General features: G+C 34.8%; 1 protein-coding gene and 1 pseudogene across 2 annotated transcripts in view; both read right to left on the bottom strand.

Annotated features, from left to right (window-relative positions):
• KLB (klotho beta) overlaps positions 1-14110 on the bottom strand; it is a 31896-nt gene extending 17786 nt beyond the window's left edge. Inside the window, exons 1-2 of one of the 2 annotated variants that reach the window (XM_032496024.1) lie at positions 13760-14110; positions 13142-13285 (exon numbers count right to left, since the gene is read on the bottom strand). In XM_032496024.1, coding sequence (XP_032351915.1) covers positions 13142-13285; positions 13760-13879 — 264 coding nt within the window. In that variant the 5' untranslated portion in view covers positions 13880-14110. Of the gene's footprint in view, positions 1-13141 lie in introns of both variants that reach the window. The other variant, XM_006188988.2, reaches the window with a different exon arrangement.
• Positions 19-2874, bottom strand: LOC116667825 (annotated as a pseudogene).
• Positions 14111-14319: the final 209 nt, after the last annotated feature.

Genomic DNA, 14319 nt, shown 5'->3' with positions numbered 1-14319 from the left:
TTTTTTTCTTTCCACGTTTTTATTTATTTACTTTTCAATAGGTCTGAATCCCTGAGGTGTACAGCATCACATGGATTCTGTGTCCAATGGCTTCAACAAGAAGGTTGCTTTGGAATTTGGCACGAACCATGCCACTGTTTCCATGAGCACGAATTAGTCACCTTTCCCCAGATTACTCTGGTTTTGTTCAGTTTTCCACCAGGAGTTACTGTGTTATTCTTTGCTTTGTACACATAAGTACATCTCTTGCCTGGATTGAATTCAGTTTCATCTCGAGTATAAACACCTTCAACTTTAAGAAGAGCTGTGTGCTCCCTCTGTTTCCGGAGACCCCTCTTATAGCCAGCACAAATGGCCTTGGACCACAGCCTTCCAGACACATTCACTGTTCTGGAAGTCCTCTTCCCAGCAGGACTCTGCCCTCTCCAAGATGGCTGAAAGAGTGGGCATATAGCTTTTGATATGTTTGAATTCTTTCCTTCTTTTAATCCCAGGAAAGGGTTACATATTTTTGGAATTGTTTTACATATTTCCAAATATGTAAGTGTAAGTGTTTTTTGACATCTGCTTTGAATCATTGATTGCTCTTTTGGGGAATAATTTAGCCATCAAGAATGATATGAAGGTGCTAGTCTCCTGCAGGGTATCACAGGGGACAGGGCCCAGGGCTTGAAAGCAGGACACCCAGGCTCTAGCACTGGCCCTGCCACTAATTAGCTTTAGATCTTGGGTAAGTCGTTTCCCTCTCAGCGGCCTCGGTTCCCTCCTCCATCATACTGAGCTAAAAATAAACACTAGAGAATTGCTGTGAAGATGGAATGAGGTAATACATGTAAAGACCCTATGAAAACCACACAAACCTAAATTTGAAGTATTTTGAAAGAGCAAGCTGGAAAGTATTTAACTTGCTGTGGAAAACGATTGCGGGAAGTCTGTGTGGGCAGGAAGAGAGGATCTCCAGATAGTTCTCCCTCACCTCCCAGGGCGCATGGCTCACATTTTCATCCTCATTTATCTTTGTGCAGCTGATTTAAGTTTGTTCATTGTCCATTCGGGCTAGGATTAAATTTCAGTTTGATTTATTTTTTCGTTTACTCAGCACTTCTTTATATTATGAAGTCTTCTACTAATTATAACTGCTACTCTTCCAGATTATTTAATATTCACTCATTCATTCATTCATTCCGCATTCCACAAATATGTATTGGGTGCTTAGGATATATGAACTTTGTTCATTGTTAAAAAAAAATCATGTGACACTTATTTCCTTAATTTTTTTTTTTGACAGTCTTAAAAATGCTCTTGGAATCAATATCTGACCCTCATTATTCTTAGGAGAGAATTTAAATATTAACAAAAGTTACTACCTATCATAAAGAAAAAATTTACCCATTCTATTTTTAATGGTTCAAATTCATGTTTTCTTTTTTTTTTTTATTAAAATTTTTTTAAAATTTGAAGTATATAGTCAGTTTACAATGTGTCAATTTCTGGTCTACAGCATAATGTTTCAGTCATATATATACATACATATATTCATTTCATATTCTTTTTCATTACAGGTTACTACAAAATATTGAATATAGTTTCCTGTGCTATACAGTAGAAACTTGCTGTTTATCTATTTTATATATACTAGTTGGTATCTGTAAATCCTAAAATCCCAATTTATCCCTTCCCACCGTCTGTGAGTCTGTGAGTCTGTTTCTGCTTAAATTCATGTTTTCTATAGTTGGAATAACTCAGTAATGGTCATATTAAAATTCATTTTCCTCCTATTTTCTTTTAAATCATTATATTTTCAACTTATTCTAGCAAATCGATTGTTCTCGATTTGTGTAGTTTCAGGATTTCCCCATGGGAATCAGGTAAAAACTAAGCTCTAACATACTTGTTCCTTCAAAAAAAGGTCCTATTACTGTTACAGAACTCTAATTTCAATTATAATATTACTAAATTAAACTAATGCCCAAGCCAGAATCTAAACCTGGCAACACAAAGGAAAGAAGTCCAGAATAAAGTTTACAATTTATTAAAATGAAGCATCTGTGGGTTTCCCTAGATATTAGAAGGGAGCTTGGAAGAAATCAGTATCAGTAAATTGGTACCTTACTGAAGTTCAGTTTCCTTGCCCAAGGAGCACATTTGCATGCCAACTCTGCAGAAAGTGGAATGACATTTTAAGCTTTCTTGTTATTGTTAAATTAACAATAGTGATCCTGTTAGTAATTTTTTTTTCAGGCAAAAGGACCACATCTCAAAGTATAATTGAAGCTAAAATGGCCTTGGTTAGAGACTTGAAGGCTTTCCTCAGGATTTAAGAACGAAAAGTTAAAGATAGTCAATATAGAAACCACTCTGAAAATTACAAATAATATAATAATTACAAAAACAAAAATAAGACCTACCATTTTGGGGCCTGCAACAAAGGCAGATTTACCATAAACCTAAGGAAGCTGAAACTTCAGGCCCCCCCTCCTTGCCTGGGTCCCCATGAAAGATGCTAGGTGGGTTGGGAGCCAGGCAGTGACTGGAAACATTTCTAGGTAAGTATTTCTGATAAATTCCCAAAGGGACCTCAGAAAATAAGGAGTCTGAATCTCCAAGACTACAGTAATTTGTGGTAATATTTTTCTCCCTTCTAAATAGATGTTTACTTCTGTACCAACTTTCATGTCCATGATTTTGTATTTTTTTCTTTATGTAAGTCTCAGGCCCATGCAACATGATCCACTCCCAGCCTACAAGCTTCTGCAGTGCAGAGACTCTGTTTTGTTCACAGTTGCACATTCGGATGCCCAGGGAAGAGCCTTGATAGAACACTGCTGACTGAATGCCCACTATGGAGCAGCTGGTTTGTTGGTCGCCTGACATATACGTTGTTGATAGTATGGCCTCTGCAAAGCAGGTTTTGTTTTTCCCAGTTTAGAGAAGAAACTGAAGTTCAGAGAGGCTGGATAGTGGTGCAGTCAGGATTTGAATCCAGGCCCCTCTGATTATTTAACAAAACCATCTTGCTTTCTGTATGTCACATCACTTTTAAATGTTGAAGCTGTTGGGGAAAGGCCATTTGACATGAACCACAACGTATTGTTATAAAATTATAGTTTCTTTCTGCTGTATTTGGTTACTAAAAGAACTAAACAGTCCTAGAATGAGGGTACAATATCCCACTCTTGCATGTTGAGAATAAAATATCTATATGTGTCTGGAATTTAGGATCACTTAGAAAATCCATGGACGATCTGCCAGCAAATTGGGGGTGTTCAGAAAACCATGCTATTGTCCAAGTGCCTAGTACAGCATGTAATGTTTATATGTAATTCCCTGCATCTCTTTCTTAGAACCAGAACTGTTGACATTGGATATTGTCCTCACTGGTGTCAGAGGCTAAATGTATCCCTTAGAGGCCACTTCTACACTTGGCTGTTTTGACTGAGGATGGTGATTTTTATGTCAGACTGAAAGGGCAGGGATGCTGTGGTTGCATAGCATTTAGTACAGCATCACCTTCAAAGAAGTCATAATTAAATGGTAATTAAAGATGAGTGACTTCACGATTAAGTCAAATTTATATTAGTTAAATTACAAAGCCATAGAAAATTAATAACATAAGCAGTAATAAGAATGAACATATATCTAGTGCTAAACATGCTGAGCACTGTTCTAAGCACTTTCCATGTACTATCTCATTTAATCCTCATTAAAATCTCGAGAGGTAAGTACAATTATTATACTTTTGGAGGAGAGGAAACCAAGAGTAGAGAGGTAAGGTAGCTTGTTCACAAGCTAAGTCAAGCCCAGGCTGTGTTGTTTCAAGTTCTGTGTTCTTGCCTGTTAAACAGAAGTAGAGGATGGACTTTAGAGAACATTTGGTCCAATTCTTAAAACTCTCTATTAGATGCTGATAAGATGCTGAAGCACAAGGCATAAGCGACTTGCCCAAGGTCTCAGCTAATGCAAAACTAAAATTAGAACTAAATCCTTCAGCCTCTAGATCATTGTCATTTCCAGACATTATACACCTCAAATTTTGTGCTTTTGAAACACACTTTAACATCTTAGGCTCAACGGGTGATTGAATAGCCTGTGAAAGTGCAAGGGGTATGTACCAGGTGTGGCATAAAAACGAGGGCCAGTGCACTGAGAAAGCCATGTCACAGAGTTTGGGTGCCAGGAGCACACTAAGAGGCCATCTGAGAGTCATAGTTTTGATTATGCCTCTATCCAGGCTCACCAGCTGGGGCACCACCTCAGTCCCCAGTCAGACAGAGAATTCATCAGCATTACCTTCTGTTCTGATGAATTTTTTCCCCTCATAGAAATTATACACAACAGCAAAACAAGTTTAGAGAAATCATTTTTACTTAATCATTTTCCTTCAACCCATGGCTATTATTTTATATTTTTATTCACTCTTCATTCATTTTATGTTGGTTAACTGCTTAAATTCAAGTCTACAAATACTTATTTGACACACGGCACCTTGGTAGGCATTTAGGAAAAATATTAACAAGATAGCTCCTGCCTTCAGATGACCTATGACCTCTAATAGGATAGAGAAGTACAGAAATACCTAGAAGAAAAACAGTACACTTTTACATTTCAACTAATCAGAAATGATCACCAACGCTTAATGTAATCATATGATTCAAAGTGTGTAAAAATATGTCTATATGTATGTGCTTATATATACATTGAAAAATATTTGGAATTGAACAAGCTGCTGCTTCTTGGGTATGGGGTTAGGGAATAAGAAAAGAGGAGACCTTTCATTTTTAACTTTACGTCTTTCTGTATTGTTTGAATGTTTTACAGTAAGAATGCATTATTTTTGAAATTTAAAAAAGTCAAGAGAACTGGTTGAAACAGATGGTTTCCATCAGTGAATTTAATTGCTCTATGCTAAGTCTCCTCACTTTCTCCAAAGTTCTGAAAATCTCAAAGGGAAAAACAGAAACTTAAATAGAAATTCAGTTATTCTGGAGTTCATTACATATTAAAGAATATTTTTCCTACTCCGGAATAATATATTGATATTCAAAGGTAAAAGGAGGAGACGTATAATACACATGTGATTAACTTGGAAGGAGAACTGATAACAGTAAACCCAGCCCTTTATTTAAGGCTTAGTCATATAATCTCTAGTCAAGATATGATGCTATAAAGAACCAATCAATGGAATCTCCAAATACTAAAAGATCCTGGTTTTCACCAACTTCAAGGCTCCCCTAAACAATTTTCAAGCAGCACTATTAGGTCACCTGGAAAAATCACTTTAATTACTTCTGTGATTCACTCTTTACTGGCTAGTAAATTGAAAGGTTCTGATCTATTCTCAGCATGCCTCTACTCTTCAGCAACAGAATTGCTGTTAATGTTCAATAATTTTAACTACTTCTTTTTCTTTTAATATGGACTATTTTCTAATGTCGTGTTTTCTTAGTAAGATTTTTTTATATGCAATTAAGTGACACACGTATTATAAACTAGTGTACTAACACTGTTTCCATTACTTACAATATTTTCTGCTCTCCAGTTGGGCCTAATTTTCCATGTATGAGAGTGTTCATATCAAATCAAGCTGTTTAAATACAATCACAATGTTATTCTCTGAACATGTATAATTACATTTATTTAAACTTGTTAATCATTCACTGAAGCATAATTTTTCTACTTAATGATTAGAAAAGGTAAATACTACTTTCTTTAAGGTTTTAGAATACCAATTGTCATCTACAAATAGTTTTTTTACAAGACTCTTACGTCTAACAATGGTATTCTGGTTATTGAAACTGTCTTTGGCAATTCTTATCTGGAAGCCATTTTTATTTTTTATTCAAATTTGATTAGAAACATCTATAAAATTGCTAGTGTTAACTTGTTTGATCATTATTTCCTCTATTTTGCTAGAGGTGACTTAGGTCCCAATGAAGATGAGTTGGGACTTTTATGGGACACTAAAATTTTGAGCAAATAAAAATTAAAATCATAGGGACAAATGAAAAACCTCATGGTTAATATATGAGTCAGGGATCAGTTGTTCATAGACTTTGTGGACAAATAAAACATGTAGATAGATTGCTTTGATCTTTAAAGTGGAGTCAAATGTTGATTGAATCAGTATCAACATAAGTGACTGCCTTGGGGTTCTAGGCTGTAAATTGCCCTTTCTCGCTGAGGCTAGGGAGATGATTCACGTGATTAAGCGTAGTCGGCTTGGATTCAGACAGATGAAATTTAAATTTTGGGTCTGACACTACGGAGTGAAAAAGCACACTTATACAGCTGTGTAACTTCAGGCAGATTTCTCTAGGCTTCCATTTCAATTGTAAAATAACTAAGAATACCTACTTGGCAGGGTTGATGTAAGAATTAAATGAGATAACATGTGAAAAGTAGCAAGTAGTTTCTGACACTACAATAGATGTGCAATAAAATCTTCTTATAATAATAATTATTTTAAGAATAGTATGATAGAATGTCAAAAAGTTATCTGTAATAATTGTCTCAATTCTCCACTTTAAGAACTGAGACCAATCTCTATCCGTTATTCTCCCCATTTCTGTGTTCTTCTTTTGTTTGTTTGGTGTTGGATGGGAAGTGGTGGAAAATAGCAAGTAAGTTTTTTTTTTAATCTCATTGACAGAAAAGCTTGGGCTGGTTTTTTTTGTTGTTGTTGTTGTTGTTGTTGTTGTTGTTGTTGTTGTTGTTGTTGTTGTTGTTTTGCTACAAGATTTAGCAAAAGCTGATTTTGGTACGTTATTGTCCTGCAACTCAACTTTAACAAAGGAGTTTTTAAAAATTCCTTTGTTTTTTTTCATGGAAAAAAAAAGATCCACTTCAGATGATCCTTGAAGATTTTGCTCCTCCCCAACCAAAACAAGCTAAAAAAGACCCCTGCTAGTAACTCCATTTCAAAATATTATACTTCGTCTTCAAGATATTGGTTGAGAGTTGGGCTGAAGAGGTTTAAAAATGACATTTATTCCATTTAAATATGCCTGTGAAAAACTGCAGCCTTCCTGTTCAAGAAAGCAGTTGCAGCCGTCTGTTTCCAAAGAAGGCTTAGCTATAAATCATGTGAATGGTGGCTTTTTCACAGCTGTTTTTGCAGTTTTAGCACTAAATTTTGGTTAAGAATTTCAACAGAGATCTTAAGAAGTGTACTAAATAAAGATGATTGTTTTCTTTTAAAAATACAAAATATTCTTTTTACTTTCTTATGTATTTTTAACCTTTTAATTGTGAAAATTGTCACAGCACATAAAAATAGAAAGAATAGTATAATGACAACTCATAGTACATCACTCAGCTTTGAGAGTAGTCAATGTTCTGCACTTTGTTTTGAGATGGGCTTTTAATGTAAAATTTTTAATAGAAGCAGGTATACACAATTGATTTGCATGTTCTGAAAAGATTATATGTTTATGCCAGAATCCGGGTTGGGGTGTGTGTTTGTGTGTGTGTGTGTGTGTGTGTATGTGTGGATCTGAAATCCACTTTTATTCAATTGTAATTTTAAATCCTTTCTGGGACAAGGCAAATTTTCTTTAAATAGAAAATAATCAATTGAATTGTTTATTGAATACCTAAAACGTATACAGCCTTGTGTGACCTTCTCTGAGAGAATGACGCCAATAAATGCTAAGACAAAGGTCCTCAAAGAGGTGGAAAAATAGGGAATAAATCAAGTCTTATCCCAGGCTCAGGAACAAATTGGTGAGGCCTTGACCTAGAGTAGAGTTTCCCAACGTTTCTTGTCCTGAAAGCCTCTTTCACAGTATTAAGCAATCTCTTGAGCCTCTGAGGAATTTAAAAAATCATTTCATCATTTGTGTGTGATATACAAAAAATATTGACCTATATTTTATTTTATATAAATCTATCTCTTTAAAGATTGTACTGAAAAGTTTATTTCAAATAAATTTAAAATATTCAGAAAATAAATTATGAGTATTTAAAACACTCATACACAAAAATATAAATGTTGGCATTTTCCCATTTAATAAATGCTTTTACATTATTAAAATTACATTATGTAATTATAAGAAAAAGTATTTTATGACGCATTTTTAAATGACACTGTGTTTGTTTTAGGACCAAATGTATACTAAAATGCAGAATAAAATTTGCATATTTGGTGGTGTTTTCTGAGGCTGATATATCTACTTCTTTTTGTATGGGATATGAGGTTGGTTATAACAAAGATGAACATTTTTTATTTTAAGTGTTACATATTTCTTTTAAGGGTATCAGAAAATACTGGTCTTTCATGTATAATAGAATATAAAATTTCCTTTCAAAATAAATGTTTTAAGGAAAAATGTTTTATTAAGTAATAGTGCATGTGGTACTTAGATATACAAACAAAAAACCCCAAAAAGCTAGCAAAAAGGCCACCATGAAGTAATGCACAAAAACCCCAAACTTTGTGAAACACGATGTTATGGAATCAAAAATGGGTAACTATTTCTATAACATTTTGTTTGAATTCTTGAATTTTGCTCCTAAAAAAGTACAAGCTTTCAAAAATTAAGTTTAGTGTTTTGTTCATAATTAACTGTATAAGAGATATGGTTTGGGGCAACTCTTTCAACAAAATAACACAAAGCTAGTGTGGACAGTCTTTATTTCCAAAGTGCAAAAAGTCCAGCTAGATATAATCATCAATGTTATTTCTTCGTTTAACATTTTTAAAAGCATTGTTTGTTCTCCAAAAACATACCTATATGCTATAAATTAGAGTTTATGTGTGCAACTTATAGGTCTGCTGAAAATCTCCTTGAGGCAATTTTGTAAAACTGATGCAATTTTATATCCCTCATACTGACTCTGTTTCAACATCCTTGTTCTTTATGCTTCATGTCTTTAACTGGTTGTTAATTATAAGTTTAAGTCAGTGGTTTTCAAGGGAGGAAAGGGGGATGAACTTTGCCCACCACCCCCACCACTCTGGAGGACATCTGGCCATATCTGGACACAATTTTGGTTGTTGTCACCCTAGGGACAAGGGTGCTACTGTCCTCTGGGGGCAGAGGCCAGGGATGCTGTTAAACATCCTACAGTGCACAGGACAGCTCACCACAAGAAAGAATTATTTGGCCTAATATGTCAATATGCCCAGGTAGAGAAATCTTGGTACTATGTAAACAGTACACATCTATGAAATTTAACAATTTAAAGCCATGAAGTGCTCAAAACTATCATGGAAGCTGGCAGTATTTGGTGGAGCAATAAACTGAATGAGTTACCATCTTATGAGCAAACTCATATCCCCCAGCTTCTCTGCATGTTTCCTCAGAGGCTCTCAAATATTTCATTTTAAGGGGGGGGTGTGGGATCTATAAATTTAAATTATTATGCATATTTATTGATTTAGAAATGGAGTGAAAACAGACACCATCACTGTCTTTGGTAATGCGAACACTTGGGGGCTTTGCTGATTGGAGGCATGAATGCATAGGCCAAACAGGTTAGAATCTGTCTCTGGGAATTTAAAAACTGAACTTGGGAGAGAGAACTCTTTCTTCTACAAAGGAAAAAAAGGGCACAAAGCTGCAAAAAGAAATGGACGTAAGAGACCGAGATAAAGGGCTTCTGAGACTGTCCTGGTTACTGGGTCCATTCATCCCTGTGACTTGGTTACTGAGTCAGGAAATTGCTCATTTTTGCTTAAGCCAACTTGAAGTACGTTTCTGTCACTTGCAACCAAGAGTCCTGACTAATGAACACACCACTGGATTAATACGGGCAATATTTCAAGAGTTAGCAAGAATGCAACGAAATATGAATTTTCAATTTGAAGTTGGTTCTTTGATTACAAGGTTTAAGATAGAAATCCTAAGTCACCCATTCCACAACCATTAATATCTAGCATGTACCTAATATTCCGTGTTAGGTGCTAGAAACATAAAACATATTAAAAATAGTTTCTCCTTGTTAAGATCTCTCAGTTGGGGGAGATGGACCATGTGAAAGGAGTGCTATAAGAGAAGCAAGCATCTTATTATGGGAGTCCTCAGAAGGGGCACAAACCCTAACCAGGCAAGACTAACTTAGAGGTGGTGACTGCCTAGATTGACTCCTGAAGGACATTAGATGGATAAAGCAGGGAGGAAGAGGATCATTCTAGCTGGGCAGAGCACTAGCGGAGGCTGAGTGCAGAGGAACAGTAAGGTAAAATTAAGGCTCTCCTAGTAGTGCACTGCCTTGAAGTGTGGGGTAAAAGGGGTCGGCATTAGCAATGGAGATGGGAGAGTGGCCAGGAAGGAGGGAATGGAGGCCAGGAGTTGTGTCTTGAAGATGTTGGTGAAGAATCAGGACTTCATCCCAAAAGCTTTGTGAAGCCACTAATGGATTTTATGCAAGGGAGTGACGACACTTGGTAGAAGTATCACTGTGAACGGAGATAATAATAGTTACCCAGCAACGTTGTTGTAAAAATTATAGATAATATTTAAAGCTGTGATTATAGTGCTTAGAGATGGTTCAGGCAAAAAAAAAAAAATGCACCCTCTTTCTATTCCAAAGATTCTTAAAAATCCAGAGTGGCACACCCATTAATAGGTGTGATTATGGCAAATTTTTACCTGAGACTTAGATTCGCTTTAAGATAATCACCAGACCCACAATAAAGTGGAATCTCAATTCCAGATCAGTTTCAGGGCTGGCTAGCTCATTCAGGTCTCCTCAAAATCAGGACATTTCGGGCTGAGATGGCGTTTTCAACGTCATTCTGGAACTAGAAAGACCCTAAAGGCTACTATAAATCTTTTCAATATCCACGAATTTCATTTTATATTAGGTTTTTTTTAACTCAGTAAACACACTTGGACTAAAAGCTAATCCCAAAGAATGCTTCTTCTAGGTTATAAGGGGACACAATAAGGAAGAAATACTTTATTGCAACATGAAGTATCAAATAATATTTTCTATGTTAAAGGAAGGACAGAGGGGACAAGTGAGAAAATCTGGTTCACGTCAGGCTGCCAAACTATTGCAAGATTTCTCTCTGGTGCCATAAGTCACTGGGTTACGCAGCGTATTTCACTTTCTGACTGATTACAAGGGACCCCCTTACGCTCCTATGTAGGTGAGTGACTTAGACATTTTAAAGGAATGGAAGAAATTATTTGGAAAACATAATAATTTTAAAACGAAATCCCTCAATTTAAAATAGTAAAATTTATCTTACTATATCAGAGAGTGCTAATTTTGTGTTAAAGGCAGTTTGTCTCAAATTAGAGGAAAATGAAAAACATCTGAGAATAGAACATTTGATAGGATAAGTTTGGAAGCAATATCTATTAGTTACAACTTTTGCCTGTGTATTTTTATCAGCTAGCCAGTTTAAGGTTTTAAATTAACCACTAAAACATATTCTTCATGAAAATTCTAATTGTTAACATTTTTTCAGGTAACAAAAACTTTTCAACAATTTAGAATATTTTTCTTTATAGAAAGGTTAAATAAGCATATACGTGCATGTATATACGTGCATAGAAAACTTTAAAAGTCTGTAAAAGATATGACTAACAGTAATAGTATCCTTGAGGCTGGGATTGTCAGGTGGAGAAGGAGAGAGAAATTTAACTTTTCACCTTATATCCTTTGATACAATCTAATGTTTCTCAATTTACATGAGCATATATTGTTTTAATAATTAAAAGAACTAAATAAGAGTATTTTTTTCCTAAAATATATATGCATAATCTTCATATTTAATAGCTGTAAGTTTTCTCCCTTTTGAGGACTACTTGCCAAATCACAATATATCCACTCATTAATAATATGTTCTATATACAACTGTATTCAAAGGTATGTAAATGACCTTGAGATCATAATGCAATCTGTTAACTGCAAGGGCAGATGTGACTGAACCCTAGTACAAAGCACATGTATAACAATACTGAAAGTTCAAAAAGAAAAGAAGGGTTAACATATTTCTGTATGTGCAAGTTTAGACATGGAGTAATTTTATGTTCCTATACATTTTTCTATTTCTATGTATTTAACATTTGATCATTAAAAAATCAGATTACTTCTCCTAGCACATTACAAAACCCTACTAATAAAGCTTTTTTCATTTTCAAAATGTAACAGGTGTCCGGAGTAATTTATTTTCCCAAGCAAACTATTTAACTGATTCTAGATGTTAGTCTCAATGAAATCTATTGAAAATTCCTGAAAGAGTACTCTTTTAAAAACATTCTTAATAAAGACATCAGCATTTAGCAATGTTGTCATTTATAAATTCCATGTTCACAACAGCTCACCTTACTCTGTAACCTTGGGCAAGTTACTGAATCTCACTAAGCTTCAGTGTCTTCATCTTTAAAATGAGGATAATAATAGACCTAGTTCATAAGGTTATCATGAGGGTTAAATACAATTATGCATGTAAAATGCTTATGTGTAGTCTGTAGTATATAGTAATCACTTAATAAATAAAAAAATAGCTATTACTTTGCTTACATTTTCACTATTATTTCAATCATTTTAACATTTCCCAACATAAACTCTAGCTTTTGAAATATACTGTTTTAAAACCCTTAGTAGATCATATTCTTCCCAGTTTTTATTACTAATTTAATTTTAACTCTTAGGACAATTAATCTCATCTTTTTTGCCATGTAACATGAAACCAACTGTGAAACACATTTATTTCAATTCCTATATTTAATATGTATCAATTAGCTAACATTTATTTATTTCACTAAGAATAGCAATAGTAACAACAAATACATGTTTGAAATGGTCATGCTTTAACATAAAATTCTGAAATGTGGTCAGAAAAGGGTTTAAATAATTAAATTTATAAAGAAGGACTAGTTTTCCATAGAATGAAAGTAAACTCATAGTCTCATGCTCTGATGTATAATTGTAGATTTTAAAATAGTTAAATAATTTAAAAAGTGCAATATTTAAGGAAAATAATTGGATTAATACATTAATAATAGTTTAGATAAATAAAACATACTACTATAAGTATGAAATTTGAGGACAGAACTTGCGAGTTAGATTAAAATTTATTTCAATAAAAAGAATTATTTAAATGGAAGATAGTTTACTTAGAGTTTCTTTTAAACTCCTGCTCTTTACATTCTGAAGCTATAATATGAAATCAGGTATACAGTACCTTGATTAGGTTGTGTCCCACGGTGTAGACAGCTGCTAAATTTCCCTTCTCTCCAGGGGCATGGATACCTGTCCCATATCCATGCCAAGCAACTAGATATGGATTGTGAATTGTAATCCAATATTTGACACGATTCCCAAATGTCTGGAAACAGTATGTGGCATAGTCATTGAAGATATCTATTATGGTTTCATTTTTCCACCCCCCATATTTTTCTTGTAGTGCCAAAGGCAAATCCCAATGGTATAAAGTAACTATAGGTTCCACGTTTCTAAGTATTAGAGCATTGAGAAGAGCGTTATAGTACTGGAGACCTTTTGCATTGGCAACAGATACTATTCCATCGGGGAAAAGCCTTGGCCAGGAAATAGAAAACTGATAAAAAGAAACGCCTATAAAATCCAGGGCTGATAAGTCTTTTTCCAGAAAAATGTAACTGTCACTGGAGCTATTCATGCTGTTGACATTTTTAAGGTGTGTATGGATGAAATGATCCCATATAGAGGGTCCTTTCCCGTCTGTCTTCCAATTCCCTTCCACTTGAAAAGCTCCAGTCCCAACGCCCCAGAAAAAGTTTTTAGGAAAAGTGTCATAGAGAAACAGCTGACTTTCATTTACCGGACTAAAATTAGGATTTCTAGACCATATAGCTCTTCCGTCCCCAGAGAATCCAGTAACAGCTCGTAGGAGAATAAACGCTGACAGGATGACAGATCTTTGCAGTCCCCCGCTGGACATTGTTTTCCTATAGCGTATGTTTCTTTCATCGGTGCTGAAGAAAATCCATTCATTCCCTGGAGATCATGCCGCACAGCCTGGCTTCATTTGCCACTAACTGCTCGACTGTCTTATCAACGCTTCAGTAAAAAAGCTTGTGATTGTAAAGCTCTGTCAATGATTAGCTTGAACTGTGAGCCTTAGGATGGGTCATGGAGAGCAACGTAATTTGAGGGAGGTGGCTCTATTACACTTACCAACACGTTTCCTTCGCTCTTATTATTGGAAAAATTACATGAAAATGCATCAGTGACAATAGTTTGAATGTGTAACTTAAACATATATAAACAATGAATAAAATGCTGTATTTTCTTTGTAGCCTTTCATATTGATCCAAGTTTTTCTGAATATTTTGAACGTAGTTGAACAAAGTATAACCCTTTTCTATTTTTGTAGTTTTT

Source organism: Camelus ferus, chromosome 2 (genome assembly GCF_009834535.1).
Source record: "Camelus ferus isolate YT-003-E chromosome 2, BCGSAC_Cfer_1.0, whole genome shotgun sequence".
Taxonomy (NCBI): Eukaryota; Metazoa; Chordata; class Mammalia; order Artiodactyla; family Camelidae; genus Camelus; species Camelus ferus.
Note: the sequence above shows the minus strand (reverse complement) of the source record. Positions and strands in the feature narration are given on the sequence as shown.